This window comes from Pipistrellus hanaki, assembly GCF_964339955.1.
Source record: "Pipistrellus hanaki genome assembly, chromosome: 2".
In the NCBI taxonomy this organism is placed as follows: Eukaryota; Metazoa; Chordata; class Mammalia; order Chiroptera; family Vespertilionidae; genus Pipistrellus; species Pipistrellus hanaki.
In genome coordinates this window covers 108,799,491-108,823,234 of record NC_140504.1, presented here as the reverse complement: position 1 = coordinate 108,823,234, position 23,744 = coordinate 108,799,491, and the positions used below count along the sequence as shown (strand labels likewise).

Below are 23,744 nucleotides of genomic sequence, written 5' to 3'. Positions count from 1 at the left end.
TGCCCCCAGCCTCTGGCTAGTAAGTCCTCTGCTTCTTTCAAACTACCCACAAAGCAGTATTTATACATGGAAAAAACATGATTTTTAAAATCCCAATTATGTGGTCAGTCTACACTGAATGGCGAGATTATTATGCATTCAGAGATCATAATAATCTGGCCACTCAGTGTATAAATTCCTAATAAGGTATGAGAGAGAGAGAGAGAGAGAGAGAGAGAGAGAGAGAGAGAGAGAACACCCAGGTGCCTAATAATGTGTCCATATTAGTCCCTTCTGGGATATGCACATGTTTGAGGAAGTGGACATAGCTTTCCGCAGTGGTAATTTCTACTCTTACTGGATAGTGGGTGGACATGGGTTCTGATCCTTAGTGCACGCCGACAACATCTTCAGGATGCCTGCCCGTGTCACCTATCTCATCCTCTCATACATACCTGCTGTAAGTGTGGTCCCCTCATTGCTAAAGGAAAGTGACATCATGGTGAAGGGCATGTCAATGGAATGGTAACTGGGCCCCAAATATTTACAAATCCATCGCGACCTGTTGTAGCAAGTGTATTGTGGATATAATGAAGGAAAATAGCACTACTAGATAAACCTGCTAGATATTACATTCCCTTAGTCTGTGACATTTGCATATGCTCTTCCTTTGTAGTTCAGGACTTTTGTCAAATATTCAATAGCCATCTGACATGTAACAGCACTTAACACATAACCTTGCTTAAATATTGGACCCACCCCATCAAGCCCCATGGGCGGGGCACACAGGCTGAGGTCCCCCATCAAGCCCTGAATAGTGGGAGGCACTGCCTCAGGTCCCGGGGCCTGTCTTCCGGTAGGAGTGCTGCCCGAGGTTCCAGTCAAGCTTTGTTGGGCGGGTTCGTGGCCTGAGGTCCCCTGTCAAGCCCCACCGGGACTGGACGCTGCTCATTAAGGCTCTTTAAGGGGAACTTTAAGAGGAACTCGGCCTCCATTGTGGGTACAGCCATCTTGTGTTACAGAATCCCTGCCTCCACTGTGAGTGCAACCATCTTGGTAATTTCAAACTTCAAAAACTTGCCCAAACAAAAATGATCTCTCCCTAACCTAACCCTTATATACCCAAATTTATCTGCCCAAACCTCCTGCTTGCGTTATCATCTGAGTGCCTCTCTCTTCCCCTTCCCCTTATCCCTCATACACCTTTTTCTTGAAACATTTGAAGATATATTAAATCTTCATCATGGCCCTGTACCATTAAATACTTCCTAATAGAGACATTCTCTTACATAATCACAGTACAGTTATCAACTTCATAAAATTATATTGATATTTTAATTTACCATTCATATTCCAATTTAATCAGTTGACCTAATAATGTATGTCTATTGTAGCATTCTCCATCTCAGTACATCTTGTCATCCAGACTTTGTCCTTTATGATATTGACATTTTTTAAGAATACAGTCTCTCTGCCCTTTTATTTAAGAATTGAAATTTCCTTCTGTGCTTGTCTGGTGTTTCTTGTGCTCAGATGCAGTTTGTGCATACTTGGTGAGGATTCTACATAGGTGATGTGTCCTCCCTTAGGGCATCAGTTTATCATTCAGGGATGCTATTAATTTTGGTCACTAGTCAAGGTATTGTCTGAATTCTTCCCTATATAATTACTTTTTTAAAAATTCTTGTAAATAAGAAGTGTGTGGGGAATACTTTAAGACCATTCAAATATCCTGCTTCTCATTAAATTTTCACCTAGATTTAACACCATAGCTGATTTTAGTTGGTCCGAAGGTTGTGGGTTATTGTTAAGCTGATTAACATAGCTGATTTTTGACCTGATTCAATCTTTATTATGATAATACAAAATGCTAATTTTTACAACTGCACCTCTCCCTTCATATTTACTGGTAGAAACTTGGCATTTTATTGCAATAAGAGTCTTCCCTTTCCTCTATATGTTATTTATTTTATCTATTTATTATCAGTATGACTCATGAATTCCTTTATTTTCCCTAATGATTTATAATTCGGTACTTAATTATTTTGGTACTTAAACTCTTCCAAATGTTGTTGGTGGCATATTCCTATCTTTTTTTTGTTGTTGTTGTTCTTTTTTTGTTAAAAAAATTACATCTGTTCTTTCTAGAATAATTAATCCGATGTTAAAGGCTGAACTTATACCTACCCTGTCAGTCTTGGTATCAACCACTTGTCTGGGAAGCCTTGTTGCCTTTGGTGAGGACTGGAATTAAATAACAAAATCTGGGCACTAGATTTGAGTGCATTATTGTTATACCCATTTTATAAACAAATGTAAGATCATTAGCATAACTGGTAAATATTTCTTAGACTTACAATAAGCACTTCTTGAGGATATAATGGTGTCTCAGTTTATAGGACAGCAATACTTTAAATACAGTTTGCTTTCCTTATGATGGGCACACTTGAACCTTAAGTCCTTCTTGGTAAAAGGTGTTCTCCAAAAGTAAGCATGGTTAACTTTCAGGTTTAGGTTTTGCTCAAATATTGCATTCTCAGCAGGGTCTACCCTTAACACCCCACTGACTGGCTCTTCCCCTACCACATGCATATTTTCCAGTCCCCTTTATCTTGTTCTATTTTTCCCCCTCTGGCATTTATCACCTAACTTACCCTATAATTATTCATTAATTTGTCTGCAGACACTAGAGTTTGAGCTCCAGAGTGGCAGAAATTGTTTTTATTTTATTATATTTATTTTGCTCATTAGTTTGTCCTAAGCAATAGAATAGTATCTGGCACATAGTAGGCCCTCAGTAAACATTGTTAAGGAGGAAGGATAACTGAGAACATAAAATCACTAAGTTACCAGTTGGTTTCTAGGCTTTTAATACACAGCTGACTTGAGAAAGTAAGTACAAGAAAGGATGGGCTACTGCATGAATCAACTTGTGTTCTTGGATCTGAGTCTATGACTGCAATTGGCCTGGATAAAATAGGCCTGGAAAGTACTGCATATGCTGTCCCCTGCTAGAAAAATCTACATTAGCATGTTAATCACTATAAGAACCCCTGTATTAATAGTAACCTCTTCTTGAACTCACTTGATCACAGAACTCTCTTTGGTAACTCACATATCATATGGGACACTCCTGGCAAACAATTTGAGAAAAAGCAAACAGGAGAACTTCATGGAGGCCCCTGGAGAGGTGGCAGTTCTTTTTAATTACTTCTGTTTTTACTATGATGATACAAAATACCACCAGCACAATGGTGACCTGTGCTGCTGAGAAGGAAGCTGGAGTCCCTCCAGCTCGTAGTTATTCCTCTTACAGCAAAGGTCCTTTTCAAATGTAGCTTTTATTTTAGGTTTTCGGGAATAAGATAATCATTCCTTCCCTGGATGGAGACCTCTTCCAGTTGGACCAAGACCGTCAGAGCATGGAAATAGTCCCTTTTACAGTTGAATCACTTCTTGAATCGTCTTACAAGTTTGGAGATGATGTTGTTTTGGTTGGAGGACAGACTCTCACTACATATGGACTCAGTGCATATAGTGGAAAGGTGAGTGAAAATACTGAATTTATTTGGGGAGAAATCAGAATAAATAGTAATAGAAGTAATTTCTTAAACTATTCTATTTCTGGTTGAGGTTTATTAAAATTTCCCCCAAGGATATCATTTGGTATAATAAAAGAACTATAAAGTAGAACAGGGAAATATTACTAAAAGAAACTAGATTTATCCAAGATAACAATGAACAGCAGAGCCAGGACAGCAGGAGCAAGACAAGAGGTTCTTCTCTGTGGTGGTGCATTTATTGCACATTATTTTGAAATCCTCACATTATTCCTAAGGGTTACATATTTTTGTTTGCATTTGGACAGATGAAGAGCCCTCCAAAGATTAATAACTATTCTGAGAATAATATACCGCTTATTTCTTTATCTACTAGTAGTTTGATCTTATAATAAGAGGATTCAAGAAGAAAGTTGTACTTATGTTAAAGTTGAGGAAACTGAGACTTTAAAAGAGTCAGAAGTTTCCAAGGTCAGATTTGACTTGATCTGTCTGGTGACAGTCGTGCTGATAAGCCCTAGACTTCGTCCATTATTAGTTCTTATGATGTGATCATAATCTTCTAAATTTGCATTTTGTGCCCTAGTGGGTTTGACTCAGTGATAGAGGATCCGCCTGCGGACTGAAGGATCCCGGGTTCTATTCTGGAAAGGTCACATGCCCAGTTCCGGGCTTGATTCCCAGTAGGGGGCATGCAGGAGGCAGTGATTCTTTCTCATTATTGATGTTTCTATCTCTCTGTTCCTCTCCCTTCCTGTCTGAAATAAAAATATATATATATATTTAAAAAATAAATAAAAAATAAAATTGCATCTTGCAATTAAAATCCATCATTAGGAATAACTAATTAAAAACATTTTTTAGAAAGGTAAAAATCTTTTTTTAATTCCTAACACCTGTTATTTGACTATCTTATATATAGATTTAAGACTAAAACAAGGAAAAATAGAAAAATTACCTTTTGAACCTGAGTTTTTCATACTTGGGCAATTCCCTGTGTAAGTGTTAGGTCCGTAGCACTTGCTGCAGATCCTTCTACTTCTCCACCTCCTGATACTGCAGTGCACTGAGGAGGCCTCAAGTCCTCTGTGTATTTCAGAATTTTTTTTAAACACAGCCATGAACCAGATCCTCAGGTCCCTGATTTGATGTGCTTCTGCAAAATTCTGGTATTCTAGTAAATATGCTTCTTTCTGTTAGGATTTTAGTTTGGTTCATATTAAGAGTTTTCCTTTTTCTTTTAATGAAGATTTGAAGGAAGTACTTTGAAATACTACAGCTATTAGAAGAGGTTCACATTTTTAAAAACCAACTACTTCTGTAATGTGGAAACTCTGAGGTTGATTATGTTTTTAATTCATCAGAAATTATATTGATCTTGTTAAGATATCAAGATTGGTTACCCATTTCTTTTTGTATCTTCTATGGAATGCTCAAAGTAAGACTAAAATGATCTAAGTCCCTGGAATATTCATTGCTGCTTTTATGGTTCAAAATAACTAATTTTAGGGGTTGGTAATCTAAGATGCTTCTTAATAGTTGGGTGCTTCATCCATACTTTTCTTTTTTAAAAATATAAATGATAGATTCTTTTAATAGCCCTGGCCTCCTGTAACTTGTATTTTTAAAAACTAATTAAAAATATATTTTTATTAATTTTAGAGAGGAAGGGAGAGGGAGAGAGAGAGAGAGACATCAATGATGAGAGAGATCATTAATCGGCTGCATCCTGCATGTCCCTTGCTGGGGATGGGGATTGAGCCTGCAACCTGGACACGTACCCTTTAGTGGAATCAAACCTGGGACACTCCAGTCCATAGGCTGACACGCTATCACCTGAACAAAACCAGCTAGGGCTAAACTAATTTTATATGTTTTTTCAGGTGAGGTACATCTGTTCAGCGTTGGGTTGTCGCCGATGGGATAATGATGAAATGGAACAAGAAGACATCCTGCTTCTGCAACGCACCCAGAAAACTGTTAGAGCTGTTGGGCCTCGCAAGGGCAATGAGAAGTGTGTATTCAGATCATGTTGCTGCTAGTATTATTTAGAATCACACCAAGACTGAAACTATTCAGATTTTTCTTTGCAGATTTTCTGAATTCTTTTGCTTCCCTAGAAGCATACTATTCTTTAAAGAAAAATGTAAGCCCTAAATTAAAAATGGCCTCATGATTATTAACAAATTCTGTACTGGGTTTCTATCCATATGCTCAGGATTTGGTAACTAGAAGGAGTCTCATACAATGTTGATATATGAGTTTAGTCTTAGGATAATGATATTTTTCAGAGCAAGCTTACTGATCAACATTTTTTCAATACAAAAATCTCTCAAGAGAAAGTTAATGTGCTTTATTTCAGCTTGGACTGTTTTGACTTTGAGTTCTCTCTGTTATGTAGTAGTTTTATAGTTTTTCTGATTACCCTGATTTTAAAATAATAATTTAGTCTATTTTCTTCTTAAAGTATGAAGATACAATTTATTTGGTCAAATTTTTTTTCAAATAATAAATTCTTACATAATTTTTACTTTTAAATATATGATTAAAAATAAGATGGTTGGATAAGATATGCTGTTCTTAAATTATATACATGTGTGATTTTTAAAAACCTAGCATTTATTTTTATTTATTTTAAAATATTTTTTTAATTGATTTTAGAGAGGCAGGGGGAGAGAGAGAGAGAGAGAGAGAGAGAGAGAGAGAGAGAGAGAGAGAGAGAGAGAAAGAAACATGAATGATGAGAGAGAATCATTAATCACCTGCCTCCTTCACACTCCCACTGGGAATTGAGCCCACAACTTGGGCATGTGCCCTTGACTGGAATCGAACCTGGGACTCTATCTCCTGAGCCAAATCAGCTAGGCCTAAAAACCTAATATTTAAATGTTAAATTGCCTTTGTAGTAATAATAATTTTCGATCCTATCTTTATCTTTGGAAAGTAAACCAGATTTTCATTTTTGTTGTTGTTGTTTATCTTCACCTGAGGATATTTTCCCATTGATTTTTAGGGAGTGTGGAAGAGAGAGGGAAAGACAGAGAGAAACATCAACGTGAAACATCAATTGGTTGCCTCCTGCACTAGCCCTGACCAGGGCTCGGGTTGGGGAGGAGTCTGTAACCAAGGTATATGCCCTTGTAAGGAATCGAACCCGGGACCAACCCGCAGACCAACGCTATATCCACTGAACCAAACCAACTAGGGCTAATCCAGTCTTTCAAATTTAGTTATATATGATGCAGTATTAATTCATTTTCTTTTCCTAAAAATTGTTTTCTCTAACTCTGTTAAGAATGCATTTTTAAAATTTTTATTTTCTTACATTTATTGGACTGTGAGTAACATTTTGTATCTGCTGGCAACCTAAACTTTTGTATCCTTGATAGGAATTTGCTTTTTTGTTTATTTTTTAAGTGTTTGAGTGCTTGCCCGTTGCTCAGCCACCATAGGAACAGATGTTCAAATTAATTAGAATTTTGAGTCACTATAAAGGAAGAGTCTGTGGTCTAAGGTCTAAGACTCATGTTTCTTAAGTATATATTTTTTAGTAGATGTAATTTTAAGGCCATTTTATATGTAAGTGACAAGATATTATACTGTTAATAGTTGATTTTTCTGTAAATTAAATATGGAGGGAATATTATTATTATCACTTTATGAATAAGGACATCAAAACTCAGAAAAGGGTACATGACTTGCCAGCTCTCAGTCAATAGAGATTGGAGGTAAGGTGTGTGACCTTCAGGATATACCTGGTCACATTGCCATTCAGGACGTGTTTCCACATAATTTTAAAATTGATGTATCCATCTTGCCTTTTACATTGGTTTATTGGGAGATACTAATTTCTTTGCACTTGAATGAAATATGGCCAGACTTGAATTAAGAAGTAAGTCTGACTGCATGCTATCTCATTTTAATATGACTTTTATGTGTTGTTGTTTTTTTAATCATCCTGATTTGGAATTGTAAACATTTGTTAATTTTTGAGAGAAAATCTGTCCCATAGCTGATGTCAGCTCACAACTTTCCAAAACCTGGCTCTAAAGCAGTGATTCCCAAAGTGGTCTATATCGACCCCCAGGGGTCTATGACAACCTGCAAGGGGTCTGCATCAGCGAAAAAAAAATTTGGGGGTCCATGAAATGAAAATGGGGGTCCACGATAGTGGATCTCAACATACACTGATAGTACCTATTTACTTACATCATATTATCTTATAATATAAAAACATATAAATTATTTATAAAAGTACCTATGAAGTAAAAAATTTATTATATATGTTTATAAAATTGTGTAAGTTGTAGGATAAAAACCTGCACATAATGATATACCAGTATCATCTTGTTACAAGCATACGCGCAGTAAACATTCTTGCCAATTTTTATCTCAAAGCTTCGCGAACTTGCACCGACTTGTTCAATTCGTCACTCTATAAATATGAATGTGAGAAAAATACGTTCATTCGTTTCCTGAATCTTGAATAGGAAAGTGCTGAGAAAATATTTAAAAAAATATAAACTGGTAGTTTATCATACAAATTATAGTGAATCAGTGTTATTTTGTTTGAGAATGCGGGAGAAAAGTAGGTACATTATTTTTTATTAAATTTTAACACTAAACTTCACTACAGTTAGAAATTTACAAAAAAATCAATATCAGGTAAGTAGGGGGTCTACCCGAAACCGAAAAACATGGCAGGGGGTCTACGGCACAAACAAGTTTGGGAACCTGTGCTCTAAAGAGTCAGGACAAAGTTATGCCCTCTAGTGGCATAAATTAGCAGTGCTTCTTTCTTGAAGATTATGTTTTCTTTTTTTCATCACCAAATCTTAATGTTTGCAATTTCCCTCTAGAAAAGTTATTTATTTGGTCCCCTCTTTTCAAGTGTAAATTTCTAAAACATGCATTTGTAAATTTAAGGTGGAATTTCAGTGTTGGCCACTTTGAACTTCAGTATATTCCAGACATGGAAACTAGAGCCGGATTTATTGAAAGCACTGTAAAACCCAGTCAGAACAAAGAGTCTGAAATTACCTCAGATGTGGAAGAACAGGAAGCTGCCATAGTGGACACAGTGATAAAAATCTCTGTTGCGGATTGGAAAGTTAAGGCCTTTAATAAAAAGGGAGGACATCTAGAATGGGAATATCAGGTAACTGAAACCACTGAGAATTTATGAACTGTTTCTTCCTTTTTCAGTTTGACCAAACATATTGAATATTGGGAAGTGATCCCAATTTGGATTTTTAACTTGTTCTCTATGCATTAAGAAATTTGTGGTTTTATGCCTGTTAGAATGGTTATTATGAAAAAGACGAAAGAGAGTTGTTGATGAATGGTGTATAATAGTGTATCTATGTGCACTGTTGGTGGGAATGTAGGTGAATTGGTGCAGCCACTGTGGAAAACAGTATGAGCTTCCTTAAAAAATTAAAAATAGACCTTCCATATGATCCAGCAATCCCACTTCTGGGTAAATTAGCAAAGGAAGTGAAATTAGTATCTCAAGGAAATATTTTCACTCCCATGTTCACTATAGCATTATTCACAGTAGCCCAAATATGGAATCAGTCTAAGTGTCCATTATTGGATGAATGGTTAAAGGAAATGTGGTGTATCTTTTTATAGTAGAATATTATCCAGCCTTAATAAAGGGAATACTGTCATTTGCAACATTGATGAACCTGGAGGACATTATGCCAAGTGAAATGAGCCAGGCACAAAAATTTAAATATTGCATCATTTCACCTATATGTGGAATCTAAAAAAAGTTGAGATTATAGAAGCAGAGGGTAGGTGGTTAGGAAAAAGGAGAAATGGGGAGATGTTGGTCAGGGGTACAGAGTTTCAGTTATGCAGGATGACTAAATTCTGGAGATGTAATGTATAGCATAGTGACGAGTGTAGTTGGTAATTCTGTTTGTATACTTGAAATTTGCATGAGTAAAGATCTTTTTAAAAAAAAAAAAACTTTCTAGCTTTATTGAGTAAAATTGACAAGTAAAAATTGTATCTATTTGGTTTGTACATTGTGCTGATTTGATGTATATACACATTGTGAAATTCTTACCATACATACACAGTAACTGTGTGAGGTGATAAGTATGTTAATTAGCTTAATTATGCTAATAATTCCACAATGTATACATATATCAACATATCACATTTTGCTTTATATATACATTTTTGTCAATTATACCTTAATAAATCTAGAAAAATAAAAAAATTAAAATAAATTTGTGATGTTAAGTAGCATTTTATAAGCTGGAATACATAAAGAATGATTTTAAACTTTTTTTCCACTTTTGTTTAGTTTTGTACTCCCATTGCATCTGCCTGGTTGGTGAAGGATGGCAAAGTCATTCCCATCAGTCTTTTTGATGATACAACTTATACATCTAATGATGGTGTTTTAGAAAATGAAGAAGATATTGTAGAAGCTGCCCGAGGAGCCACAGAAAGTAGTGTTTACTTGGGTGAGTGTCTCTTATCTAATGATAATACAAATTAACATCTAGATTTGATTTCTACACAGTGCTGATAATAATTTTAATTCCTAAGTACGTTCTCTGCCTTAGATTGCACTGAGATTTATACTTTGGTTTCCATTCATGCTATTTTGTTTCATTTAACCAATTCTGAAACTTTCAATTACTATAGCTTTTTTACTCTCTGAGACCTGTATTAGGAAGGCTTAGAAATGTTGCCATTATATATATCCTATATAATAAAAGGCTAATATGCAAATCAACCGGACAGCAGAATGACTGGTTGCTATGATATGCACTGAGGGGGGGGGGAGTGTCCCTCAGCCCAGCTTGCACCCTTTCTAATCCTGGACCCCTCAGGGGATGCTCGACTGACTCTTGCAATCTGGGACGGCTGGCTTAACCACTGGCTCCTAACTGCTCGCCTGCTTGATCAACACTAACCCCTCTGCCTACCTACCTGATCGCCCCTAACCCCTCTGCCTGCTTACCTGATCATCCCTAACCACCTCTGCCTGCCTACTTGATTACCCCTAACTGCTCCCCTGCTGGCCTGATCACCCCTAACTGCCTCTGCATCTCCCCACACCCGGGACCCAGGATTCCCTCTTCTGGCCACTCATAGGTACCCGGGACCCAGGTGTCCCTCTCTCTGGCCTACAGCAGGCACCCAGGACCCGGGCCAGCTTCGCCTAGGCCGGCCACAGCTGTAGGGGACTGTGGAAGGGGCGGTTTGTCCCTCTCCTGGGCTGCAGCTGCAGGCATAGCCACTAGTACCCAGGACTATGGGGTGGGTGGCTTGTTCCTCTCGCAGGCCACAGTCTGGCTGGTCCCCATTCCTCTCTTCCCAGTGTTGAGTGTCTCAGTCCTTATGGCATGATGACATGAGGGCCTGATGACCATTTGCATATCAGCTCTTTATTATATAGGATGATTTCAAATTACTGATATGTCTTTAAAGTCTAAAACTTCTTACATTTGTATTTGTACTTACAATTTGTTCCTCCCTTGAAGATTATGTTTATTGATTTTTTTTAAAAGACATGGATGAATTTTTTAAAAATATATTTTTATTTATTTCTGAGAGGAAAGGAGAGGGAAAGAGAGATAAGAAACATCAATAATGAGAGAGAATCATTGATCGACTGTCTTCTGCACATCCCCCACCTGGGATTGAGTCTGCAATCCAGGCATGTGACCTTGACTGGAATCAAACCTGGAACCCTTCAGTCTGCATGCCAACGCTCTATCCACTGAGCCAAACCAGCTAGGGCTTTTTTTTTTTTTTTTTGCATCTATACAACTTATCTGAAAAATAAAAATAAAATTTTGAAGTGCTTCTAGGCAATTGAAGGCCTTTAGTATAATAACTTTAAAAAACCCTGAATCTAATTTTTGAACTAGTGTTGGTGGTCAGATACAAATTTCTTTAAGCTCACCACTCTTCTCAATGAAATGCATGAATTTGAAAGATTAACGTGTCACATATGTTTTATGGTAATATTTAACTGAATTGTTAGCAATGTCTCTGGAATTATAGATATTTAAGTTTCCTTAAGGAGAATGTTACTTCATCTAAATTATTAACCTCATAAGAGTACAATGACTTCTTCAAATTTTCCTACTGAGTTTTCCAGTAATGACTGAAAGTTGTTATTCAGTGAGAAACATTGATTGGACCTTATGTATAACTTTCTTCCCATATTTTTATTGAATAGCCTTTGGGTCCTTTGAGTGCATCAAGCATGATCTTCTCTGAGAAGAGTTATGTAATACATGAAAGATAACTATAATTAACCTAATATTATTAAATCAAAGTGAGCCTTTTTGAAAAAGAATTATTGGTGTTTGATTCCAAACATAATTGATAATGTTCTGGTTGATTCAGGAACGTACAGAGGCCAGCCATATCTGCAGACATCTGTCAGAATTTCAGAAAAGTTTCCTACAAATCCCAAGGCCTTGGAATCTGTTAATAATAAAAATGAAATTATTCCTTTGCCAACAATCAAATGGAAACCCTTAATACGTGAGTTGTAAACTTCTTAAAAGTTTATTAACATGTTCACAGGGCTGATGATGATGTCTATTCCTAGTTTTGACTGTCACAGAAATTACAACATTATATTCTCTGATAAACTAGAAAGATATTTCAGATGTTATGCATTTTTTAAAATCCTCACCTGAGCACATGTTTACAGAGAGGAAGGAGGTGGCAGGAGAGGGAAACATTGATCAGTTGCCTTCCCTACACACCCCAACTGGGATCAAACCTGTAACCCAGGTATGTACCCTGACCAGGAATCGAACTGGCAACCTTTCGGTATACAGTATGACACTCAACCAACTGAGTCACTCCAGCTGGGCAATTGTTAAAGAATTTTTTATTTTATTTTATTATTTTTAAATATATATTTTTATTGATTTCAAAGAGGAAGAGAGAGCTAGCAACATCAGTGATAAGAGAGAATCTTTGATAAGATTCTACACCCCCCTAATGGGGGATCGAGCCTGAAACCTAGGCATGTGCCCTAATGGGAATTGAATTGAGACCTCCTGTTTATAGTCAGTGCTCAACCACTGAGTCACTATGACTGGGCAATGAATTTTAATTAGCATTTAGAACATGGTTTCATTAAAATAGCAGTTGCTTCACTAGAATGCAATGTTAATAAAATATTTCTCTCTACAATTTAGAAAAACTTTTAACCATTCACCAACCATGCCTGTGTGTCAGCTCTTAACCTACCTATATCAACAATATTTATGAAAAAATTATCTGGTCATATCAAATTTTTTGAAACATTTAATGAGTTAAAATAAAATACTAGGCTACCTACTTTCTTCAGTTATCTTTTTGTCCCTTTTGTATATTTTTTATCACATGCTTTTAATTTGTTTATAGGATTCGTCTTCTCTACAAGACTGCTTTTTAAGGGAAAGAACCTTGAGCCATTTGTTTGACTTCCATGTTTGAACTAAACTGTAGTTGAATAGCTGTTTTTTTAATGAATGCGGTACATGTGTTTTCATGAAAGTCATTGCAGTTAAGCTTTTTATATTTTCTTTTAGATTCTCCTTCAAGAACGCCTATCTTGGTAGGGTCTGATGAATTTGACAAATGTCTTAGTAATGATAAGTTTTCTCATGAAGAGTACAGTAATGGCGCACTTTCAATCTTGCAGTATCCATATGGTAAGTATGATTACGCTTGGATTGAAAATGCTGTTTTGTTTCTAATTTATGTATTGATTTGAAATTAATTATGTAATTCAAATGAAAAGTAGTTATTTGGGGGTGGGGTTAGAAAATAAAATACTGTGAAAGGCAATATTGTGAATGTCAGCCAAGTTGCAAACTCCAAAGTCAGATTGCCAGAGTTCAAATTAGTTTTGCCACATACTGAGATGGGAACTTAATTTTACTGTCTTGGTTCCTTCATTTGTAAAACAAGGATGGTGACCCTTGTGTCTGTTTCTTGGGGTGTTGTGAGATCTAGGTGAGATAATGCGCATACAGTGTTAACATTGTGCCTGGCAAGTAAGTGTTCAGTAGGCATTAGCTATTCTTACTAGTTCTTATTCAGTTATCAGCATATATAATGTAGTCAAAATAAAATCAGACAGTATAATGAAGAAAACAGGTGTTTCCATAGAGCTATGTGAAAATGCTGTAAAATGAGGTTTTAATTTTGTTCGCAGACAAGATAAATTATTGCAAAAGTCAAGAATAGGTGAACCCTGCCGGGACTGGTTTGGCTCAATGGATAGAGTGTCGTCTTGGGGACTGAAGGGTCCCGGGTTCGATTCCGGTCAAAAGCATGTACCTTGGTTGCAGGCATATCCCCAGTAGGGGGTGTGTAAGAGGCAGCTGATCGATGACTCTCTCTCATCTATGTTTCTAACTCTCTATCTCTCTCCCTTCCTCTCTGTACAAAATTAATAAAATACATTTTTTTAAAAAAATAAGTGAACCCTGTCATGAAATACATTCATATATATTTAAAGTTAGGATATATATATATATATATATATATATATATATATATATATATTTTTTTTTTTTTTTTTAAATATATTTTATTGATTTTTAACAGAGAGGAAGGGAGAGATATAGAGAGCTAGAAATGTCGATGAGAGAGAAACATCGACCAGCTGCCTCTTACACATCCCCTACTGGGGATGTGCCCGCAGCCCAGGTACATGCCCTTGACGGGAATCGAACCTGGGACCTTTCAGTCCGCAGACCGACGCTCTACCACTGAGCCAAACCGGTTTCGGCAAAAGTTAGGATATATTTATATACAAAAGTCTTTTGAACAGTTAGATATAAAAAAGTCCTCACATCTGCATTAGACAAAACAGGTTCCTCATCAGTAACCTTAGATGCTAGGACTGGGAAATGATTGTAGAACTTAAATTGATAAAAACAAAATAAAACAGAGGGCTCTGAACTAGAAACAGCAGCCTTTATCTGATTTGACCAAAATTCTGGGTAATAGAGAACTGTGTAATCTGCCCACAAAATTCAGTAAAGGAGACAAACTCACTTAGTGTGGAATGAACCAGGGAGTATGATAGAGATGTTTTCCTTTCAGCCTGTGAAGAATGATTCATGGTAAAATCTGGCATTTGATTGACCCTAAATGAAAGCAAAGTTTAAAATCCTTCAAGGAAGTTGAGTGCTGTCTAATTCTTTTCTTGCATTTAAAGGATTAATGAATTAATCCTTTAATGAGTTAATGAGTTATTAATGAGTTAATCAGTGGGATGCTCCTTACATTATTTCTAGTTTTATTATTAAATATAAGGAAAATTAATGATACTCATGGAATAAATATATTATGCAAAAAATATATTTGCATAATAAAAAAGAAAAAAATCAAATAAATGAGGCTATCAAATGTCTTAAGGAAGAGATGAGACTTTTACCAAAGGAAGAAATGTTATGTTATAAGTCATAGGAAAATTGATAATTTTTTAAAAATATTTTTTATTGATTTTTTACAAAGAGGAAGGGAGAGAAATAGAGAGCTAGAAATGTCGATGAGAGAGAAACATCGACCAGCTGCCTCTTGCACACCCCCTTCCGGGGATGTGCCCGTAACCAACGTACATGCCCCTGACTGGAATCGAACCCGGGACCCTTCAGTCCGCAGACTGACGCTCTACCACTGAGCCAAACCGGTTTCGGCGGAACATTGATAATTTTTAATAAAGATGAATCTACTTTGGTTTATCTTTTTAAAAATTAATACAACTTTAAATATTATCTTTTAATATTTGTTTTTGCAGATAATGGTTATTATCTACCATACTACCAGAGGGAGAGGAGCAGACGGAGCATAGGGAGCACCCAAATCACAGTCCGAGTTCTGGAGAGCCCGGACTACAGCAAGAATGTCCGCAGAAAGGACCCTGTTCTCCTCCTACACTGGTGGAAAGAAATAGCTGGGACTATTCTGTTCTGTATCATTACAACAACTTTTATTGTGCGCAGACTTTTCCATCCTCATCCTCACAGAGTAAGACATATTTTAAAATCTCATTTATGTCAGTGTTGTGAGTTTCAAAACCAAAGTGTGTGTATTTGAGAAGTACATTTACTTAAGTTTTACTGTGAAGTCATTGTTGCCCACATGCTGTTTCCACTTTCTTATCTTTTGTTTACTCTTTAACCATTGCAGTATGGCTCCCACCCTATTATTCCCCTTCCTTTCACAAAGGACAGGTGGTATTTTGTGTTCTTATAATGCTTTTCTTTTTCTCAATATTATTTGTTTTTTAATGTTATTTTATAGCTTAAGGTAATTAGCTAGCTTTAATTCAGATTTGTACTAATAGTGATTTCCCCTCTCCTCCCATTTTATCAGCAAAGAAAGGAATCTGAAACTCAATGTCAAACTGAAAATAAATATGATTCTGTAAGTGGAGAAGCTAATGATAGTAGCTGGAATGACATAAAAAATTCTGGATATATATCACGGTAAGAATCTTGTCATAAAATATGTATGGATGCTGTAGCTTCTGGTGGCGACTATTTAGATCTAAGAAATGACCTACAAAGTAAGATCTTGCTTATCTATTTTTTAAATGTGTGAATAGGTAAATAAAATGTAGACTCAACCTTCCTGTCACTTAAACTTATTCAAACGAGCATTGACCTATGAACTAGGAGGTCACGGTTCAATTCCGTTCAGGGCACATGCCAATAGGGGGTGTGCAGAAGGCAGCTGATCAATGATTCTGTCTCATCATTGATGTTTCTATCTCTCTCCCCTTCTCCTTTCCTCTTTGAAATCAATAAAAATATATATTTAAAAACAAAAACAAAGTGGGATATACCCTAAAATGGATAGAAATAGAGTGTTACAGAAGTTTAACTGCCAGTTACTTAAAAAAAAAAAACTTTTTAATTGATTTCAGAGAGGAGAGGGAGTGAAAGATAGCAACACCAATGATGAGAGAGAATCATTGATCGGCTGCCTCCTACAGACCCCACACTGGGGAATAACCCCCCAACCCAGGCATGTGTCCTGGTTCATAGGTTGACGCTCAACCACTGAGCTACGCTAGCCAGGCTTACTGCTAGTTTCTTGAAGCAGAATTTACTAAGTGCCTAACAAATGGTAAGGATTTTAAGACCCTTGCTAATGAAGATGCTGATTATTTTGTCAGTGGCCAGCAATACCAGTAGGCAGTGAGAAAAGGACAGCGAGAGAAGAGATCCAGTAACTCCTGATGGGTAATCTGCCATGAAGCCATTCATTGTTTATTTAGCATTTACTTTGAACACTGTGCAGGAAAGTATTTCAGGCTTTGAGAGAAAGAGAAAGACAGAGCCTGTCCTGGAGGAACTTAAAAGTCTATGGGGGAGGTAATACTGGGTAAAAAAACAAACATATGAGAAAAAGCCATGAACTAAGTGACTAACTCTGGTTGTGATGATTCAAGAGGACACCATAAATGAGGCCATATCCTATCTCCTAAAGAGGGAATATGCTAATTAAACCTCACGCTGTTGCAAAGATGGCAGCGCCCACAGCCATTAAGGAGGGAATATGCTAATTGACTGCCATGTCCTCAAAGATGGTGGTGCCCACAGCCACAAGATGGCAGTGCCCAGTTCCTTCAGCCCCGCCTGCCTCCATAAATCCCCCAGTATTCTCAGCCCCCAGCCGCCCAGGGCCGGCCCAAAGCACAGGCAAGTCTTGAATGGTGGCTGCCCAGCCGATGCCCAAGGTGCAGGCAAGTCTTGGATGATGGCTGTCCAGCTGCCCAGGGCTGCCCAAGGCTCAGGTAACCAGGGCTGGCCGAGGCTTGTGCTGCTGGCAGTGGCAGCGGCAGAGGTGTGATGGGGCCTCGCCTTCCCCTGATCGCTGGGTCACCTCCCACTCCAGAGGTCTCCCAGACAGTGAGAGGGGGCAGGCCGGGCTGAGTGCCCCCCTCCAGTGTATGAATTTTCATGCAGCAGGCCTCTAGTTTTAAATATATATTTTTATTTTATTTTATTTTATTTTATTTTATTTTATTTATTTTAGAGAGGAAGGGAGATGGAGAGATAGAAACATAAATGATGAGAGAAAATCATTGATAGGCTGTGAGGCCACATTTTAATTGAAGCTTAAATCATATATAAGTAAAAGTTAGGTAGTTAAGAAACAGGAGTAGGAGTGAGATATGATGAATAAATATATTTTCAAGGCTGCTGTGAAGAGAATTAGAATAATGTATTCCTAAGTTGAATGACTTAATTTTCCTTTAGTGTTATTCATTTTGAAGAATAGAGCTGATTTTTTTTTAAATGTAGGAGTTCTGTAATAATACCTAATGTATGCTGCGTGTATATTACATTATTAAGATTCAGTGTTCTGGATTCAGTCCTGAGTCTGAGTCCCAACTTTTCATTTGTCAGTTGGGACCTTAGGCAAGCTGTTACATATATTTATAGGGTCTATAAGCATATATAAGATGTTTTTCTTTTCAGAAAACATTTCCATTTGGGTGTTTTCTCTAACATAGGAAGGTAATCCAATTGGCCCTCCAAGAGCAGGACATGAACTTTATGGGCTTTTGCAGTTGGGGAGATGGATTTGTACTGAAATACCTTGACCAGCTATTCTTAGGGGTACATATTTTTATTCTTCATTCTCTGCGAAAGTAATTGGTCCATGGAGGGTTGGAATCCATTACCTTTACTCATGAACTCCATATTCTAACCAGCTGAGCCAACTACTAAATTAACTTGAGTGTGCTAAATCATAAATTTAGCCTTATAAGAGATATCAAATATGACCTAATTCAATTCTTCCTCCATGTGGCTGGAAGGATAACTACCATAGCAGGCATGCATGCATTCATTCATTCACTTATTAATTCATGCATTATTCAGTAGATATTTGCTAGACCTTCTATTTGCCAGGTAAGCCCATGCTCTGAAAATACAAAGAGAAATGAGAATGTGCTCCTGCGTTCAAGGTCCTCCCAGTGGCAGTGGGAGAGTGAACTGCATACAAATAACTGCAAAATGTTGGGATTAAGTTTAAATAGTTCAAAGTACTCTATGCAAAGTGCTAGAAGAACATTAAGACTGGGGTGTAGGAAGATTAGCAGAATGAAGGAAGAATACAAAGAATTAGGCCATCCCAGTGGAACAAATAGCATAAGGAAAAGCTCTGATATTGTGAGAGGACATGGTGCAAAAGTTGGTTGGAATATACAGTGCAGGTAAGTGAGATCGGGCACCAAAAGGGAAATAGGCTACAGTATGGAGGTCCATCTGTAAGTAACTGATGGTGAGTTAGCTTCTGTCTGAATACTCTTAGCTATGAGCATATATCAGCTCATGAGGCAACCCCGCCAATTATAGATTGTTTTGGTTCCTAGAGCAATTTCTGGCTTGAAAAGTACTTAATTGTAATAGGATTGATTAGATTTGTTCATAAAACTATCAGGTACTGACGTAAGAATAAGATACATTTTTTAATTGAATACAGAATACTACAGGAAATAAAAGGTTAGAGAAGTAAGGATAGAATATTTTGGTAAATGATAAAATATTGGATAAGACAGAACAGTACTACAGTTGCTTTAAGAACAAGGGCTTAACAAGTATTCCCAATGAAGCAGAAGCTTTTATATTTTTATAAGTTTCCTGAGGAAAGAATTAGAATGTTTTTGCTTAATTTATACAAACATAAGAACAAAGAATGCATTTAGTAGAATTTGTAATTTTTATTAATATGTTCTGGCAGATTTACTGAATTTATACATTTTAAATATCACAAAGTTAGATTGAACTGATTATTACCGTACTATAAAATGTAAAACTACTTAATTAATTTTTTTTTTAGATATCTAACAGATTTTGAACCAATTCAGTGCTTGGGTCGTGGTGGGTTTGGAGTTGTCTTTGAAGCTAGAAACAAAGTAGATGACTGCAATTATGCTATCAAGAGAATCCGTCTCCCCAACAGGTAATGAATGGTACTTTTAGTCAACTTGGGGTTAGAGCTGTATGACCTAATCTGTAGGCAGTATGTCCTTTCTATACTCCAGAGAGACTATAGAAAACAGTTTCTAAACTACTGAATCTTATGTTTTAAGTGCTACCATGTAACCCAGTGTTTCCCAAACTTCTCTCATGATGAGAATCACCTGGTGGAGTTGTTAAAACACAGATTCCTGAATCCCAACTAAGAAGTGCTAAACTAGAATTTTTGAGAACATATAGGTAAAATTGCATACCTAACTTAGTGCTCTGTATATAAAATCTGTCTTAGAGCACTAGTTAAGTATACAATTTTACCTATATGTTCCCAAAAATTCTATTATAGTTTAGCACTTCTTAGTTGGGATTCAGGAATCTGTGTTTTAACAACTCCACCAGGTGATTCTCATCATGAGAGAAGTTTGGGAAACACTGATGTAACCAGTTGTCTAAAAATGTGATCTACTTTGGTTGTTTTGAATCTGCTTTCTAAAATGTGCCCCCTTTTTTATTTTTAACAACTCATAATTTTCCTATAGTGAATTATAGTGACTATAATTTTAATACATGGCATCATTTTAAAATATCATTTATTGTGGAAAATTAGGAAAAGTATTAAAATAAAAAAATTCTATTTTTTTCTACTCAGCAATATCATTTATTAAATTTAAAAGTATTTCCTTTTGATTTTTTTCCTAATTATCAATCCAGAATAGTTTAATCTTTGTATCCTTAGCATTTTTCATGTTAATAAGAGTACTAGTGCGGAAACCGGTTTGGCTCAATGGTAGAGCGTTGGTCTGCGGACTGAAGGGTCCCGGGTTCGATTCCGGTCAAGGGCATGTACCTTGGTTGTGGGCACATCCCCGGAAGGGGGTGTGCAAGAGGCAGCTGGTCGATGTTACTCTCTTATCGATGTTTCTAGCTCTCTATCTCTCTCCCTTCCTCTCTGTAAAAAATCAATAAAATATATTAAAAAAAAAAAAAAAGAGAGTACTAGTATTTTAGTAAAATGTTAAAATACGTTAAAAGTATTTTAACGCTGGATAATAGTCCAGTTAATACATGTGCCATATTATGTTTAACCATTTGTTATTGTTCAGCATTTAAGTTTCCAATTTGTGCAATTAAAAATAACTTTTCAGTGTTCATCTTTTATATAAATATTAGAGGCCTGGTGTACCAGTGAGGTCTCTCAGCCTGGCATGCCTGCAGGATAGGGTGGAAACTGGCTCTCTGACATTCCCCAAGGGATCTTGGATTGCAAGAAGGTGCAGGCCAGGCTGAGGGACCCCATCGATGCATGATCAGGGGTGGGGAGGGATGTGAGAGGTTGGCCAGCTGGGGAAGGACCGCAGGAGGACTCTAGGACATGTCCAGCCTGTTCCTATCAGCCGGACCCCAGCAGCAAGCTAACCTACAGTCAGAGTGTCTGTCCCCTGGTGATCAGTGCACATCATAGTGACTGGTTGACCAGTTGACTGTCTGCTCCCCTGGTGGTCAGTACATGTCATAGGGACTGGTCACCTGTCTGTCCCCTGGTAGTCAGTGCACGTCATATCGAGCAGTTGAGTGGCCTTAGCATATCGTTATCATATTGCACTTTGATTGGTTGAATGGATGACTGAACACTTAGCATATTAGGTTTTCATTATATAGGATTTGGTCACATCTGTTTCCTTGGGACAGATTCCTAGAAGTAAAATTTCTGACTCAGAACAGTGTTATACTTAAGATGATGATCTTTCAGAAATGCCTTCCTTTCCACATATTATAGAAGGCTCCTATAGATTTTTCCCCTTTTCTTTTTAAAAAAATTTTTATTGGGGTGACATTGGCTAATAGAATTATATAGGTTTTAGGTGTACAGTTCCATAATACATTATCTATATATTGTGTGTTCACTACCCCAGGTCAAGTCTCCTTCCATCACCATTTATCCCCTTTTACTGTCTTCTACCTTCCCCAAACCTCCCTTTGATAATCACCATACTGTTGTCTCTATCTGTGAGTTGTTGATTCCTGTTTGTTTCTTAGTTCGTTCACCTTTTTCACCCAGCCCCCAAACCCCTTCCCCTCTAACAGTTGTCAGTCCTGTATCTATGAGTCTGTTTCTGTTTTGTTTGTTAGCTTATTTCATTCTTTAGATTCCATATATGAGTGAAATCATATGGTGCTTATCTTTCTCTGACTGGCTTATTTCACTTAGTATGGATTCTTTTTTTTTTTTTTTTTTTTTTTTTTACATTTTTTTCCTTATTTATATTTTATTGATTTTTCACAGAGAGGAAGGGAGAGGGATAGATAACTAGAAACATCGATGAGAGAGAATCATCGACCAGCTGCCTGTTGCACACCCCTTACTGGGGATGTGCCTGCAACCAATGTACATGCCCTTGACCGGAATCGAACCTGGGACCTTTCAGTCCGCAGCCCAACGCTCTATCCACTGAGCCAAACCGGTTTTGGCTTAGTATGGGTATAATGGAGATATGGCAATTTGCATGTTTCTTTTATTAGATAAGCGATATATACATATATATATGTATGTATGTATACATATGTATGTATTAAAAAAAGAAAAGAGTAGTCTGTCCCTCAGTAGCCAGATGTATAGGGGAGGGATGGCCAAGTATTGTACATGAAGAGGCCTGAGCAAAGGCTGTAGGCTGGGACTTAGGTGGTAAAGGACCAGGGAGTGTTCTGGCAAGGGTGGAACAAAAGGTAAGAAGTGGGGTGGAAGAGAAGATAGAAAAGATGGTTTGGAGCACCTTAAATGTCAAGCAAAGGAGTTTAGATTTCATTTCATAGACAGTTGTGTCTTTGAACAGAAGAATGACGTGCTCAAAGTGGAGGTGACTCTGGAGAGGGTGTGTAGATAGTTGACATGAGGAAAAGTTCATAGATGAGAATGTTAGGAGATTTATTTTTGCAAAAGTTTAGTCTTAAGATATAGAACATTAGTACAACAGCAGTGGGGACAGATGAGAAAGGAATGAGTGTAAAGAATTGAAAAGGAGGAGCTAATCGAATTTGATAACTAGCTGAATGTGAGGACCTAGAAGTTGAATTCAGAGGCATACCAGGATTCTCAGAGTTAGGACAGCAATCACAAAGCACAGGAGAAAAGTGGGAGTAGCTGACCACCTCCTGGGGCAGGAATAGAATATAATTTGTATTTACATTGTTTCAGGTGAGAGTAGGATCCTTAGAAATGTGAGATTACAACTATCTGAAAAGCTGTCCCAGCAAATTTTAAATCCAGATGCTTTTAAGTTAAACTTCATGCCGTGATAGTTAGTGGTTGAGGCTTGCTTTAAACAAACATGCTTGGACAAGCTTTTTGGATTGTAATATGCTCCCTGTTGGGTGGTCGTTCTCCATCCTCCTGAGCTCTGTTTTCTGAATACTTGACTTTGTTCCTAATCACCCTCCTATTCATTAAAAAACATTAAGCAATAATCTTTAAAGGTCTGTAGTCATCCATTTTTAGTGAGCCAGGACAGCTTTAAAAAAAAAAAATTAAATGAAGCAATAGATATGCTTATAGCAAAAAACAAAACAAAACTCTAAACATATCTTCTTTCTTTCTTTATTTTTTTTAAAGGGAATTGGCTCGGGAGAAGGTAATGCGAGAAGTTAAAGCCTTAGCCAAGCTGGAACACCCAGGCATTGTCAGATATTTCAATGCTTGGTTGGAAGCACCACCAGAGAAATGGCAAGAAAAAATGGATGAAATTTGGCTGAAAGATGAAAGGTAACATTGTTAGACATAGACTTAAAAGCTAGTATATCCTTTCAGGTTAGTTTTTTGCTTATGCAAACAAGATATTTCTGTAACTTATAGATGATTTTATAAAAAAGAAAAATAACAGATTATTATTCTCTCTCATCATGTTTTGAAACATTCTCTAGTCACTTGTTAGGTGAAAGTTCATTTAGTATTTAAACATGATTTTTTTTCCTTTTTTTGTCCAGAACATGAGTTTCTTACTAAATTTATTGGGCTAACATTGGTTGATAACATTATACAAGTTTAAAGTGTGTAATTCTATAATACAGAATCTATAAATTGCATTTTGTGCTCCCCACCCAAGGTCAGTTCTTCCTCTGTTCATCATATACTTGCCCCCTTTGCTCTCTTCATCCTCCTCTTCCCCTCTGAATAATCATCCTTCTGTTTTTCTGTGTTTATGAGTTTATTAATTTTTTTGTTTGTTTG

General features: G+C 36.9%; 1 protein-coding gene across 1 annotated transcript in view; it reads left to right on the top strand.

The window, feature by feature from the left end:
• Positions 1 to 23,744, top strand: part of EIF2AK3 (eukaryotic translation initiation factor 2 alpha kinase 3) — a 101,502-nt gene that overhangs the window by 43,220 nt on the left and 34,538 nt on the right. Inside the window, exons 3-12 of the mRNA XM_084872440.1 lie at positions 3,330 to 3,524; positions 5,423 to 5,553; positions 8,466 to 8,697; positions 9,859 to 10,021; positions 11,922 to 12,062; positions 13,106 to 13,228; positions 15,328 to 15,557; positions 15,906 to 16,018; positions 19,386 to 19,508; positions 23,130 to 23,279. Of these exons, the coding sequence (XP_084728566.1) occupies positions 3,330 to 3,524; positions 5,423 to 5,553; positions 8,466 to 8,697; positions 9,859 to 10,021; positions 11,922 to 12,062; positions 13,106 to 13,228; positions 15,328 to 15,557; positions 15,906 to 16,018; positions 19,386 to 19,508; positions 23,130 to 23,279 (1,601 nt within the window). The remainder of the gene's footprint in view (positions 1 to 3,329; positions 3,525 to 5,422; positions 5,554 to 8,465; positions 8,698 to 9,858; positions 10,022 to 11,921; positions 12,063 to 13,105; positions 13,229 to 15,327; positions 15,558 to 15,905; positions 16,019 to 19,385; positions 19,509 to 23,129; positions 23,280 to 23,744) is intronic.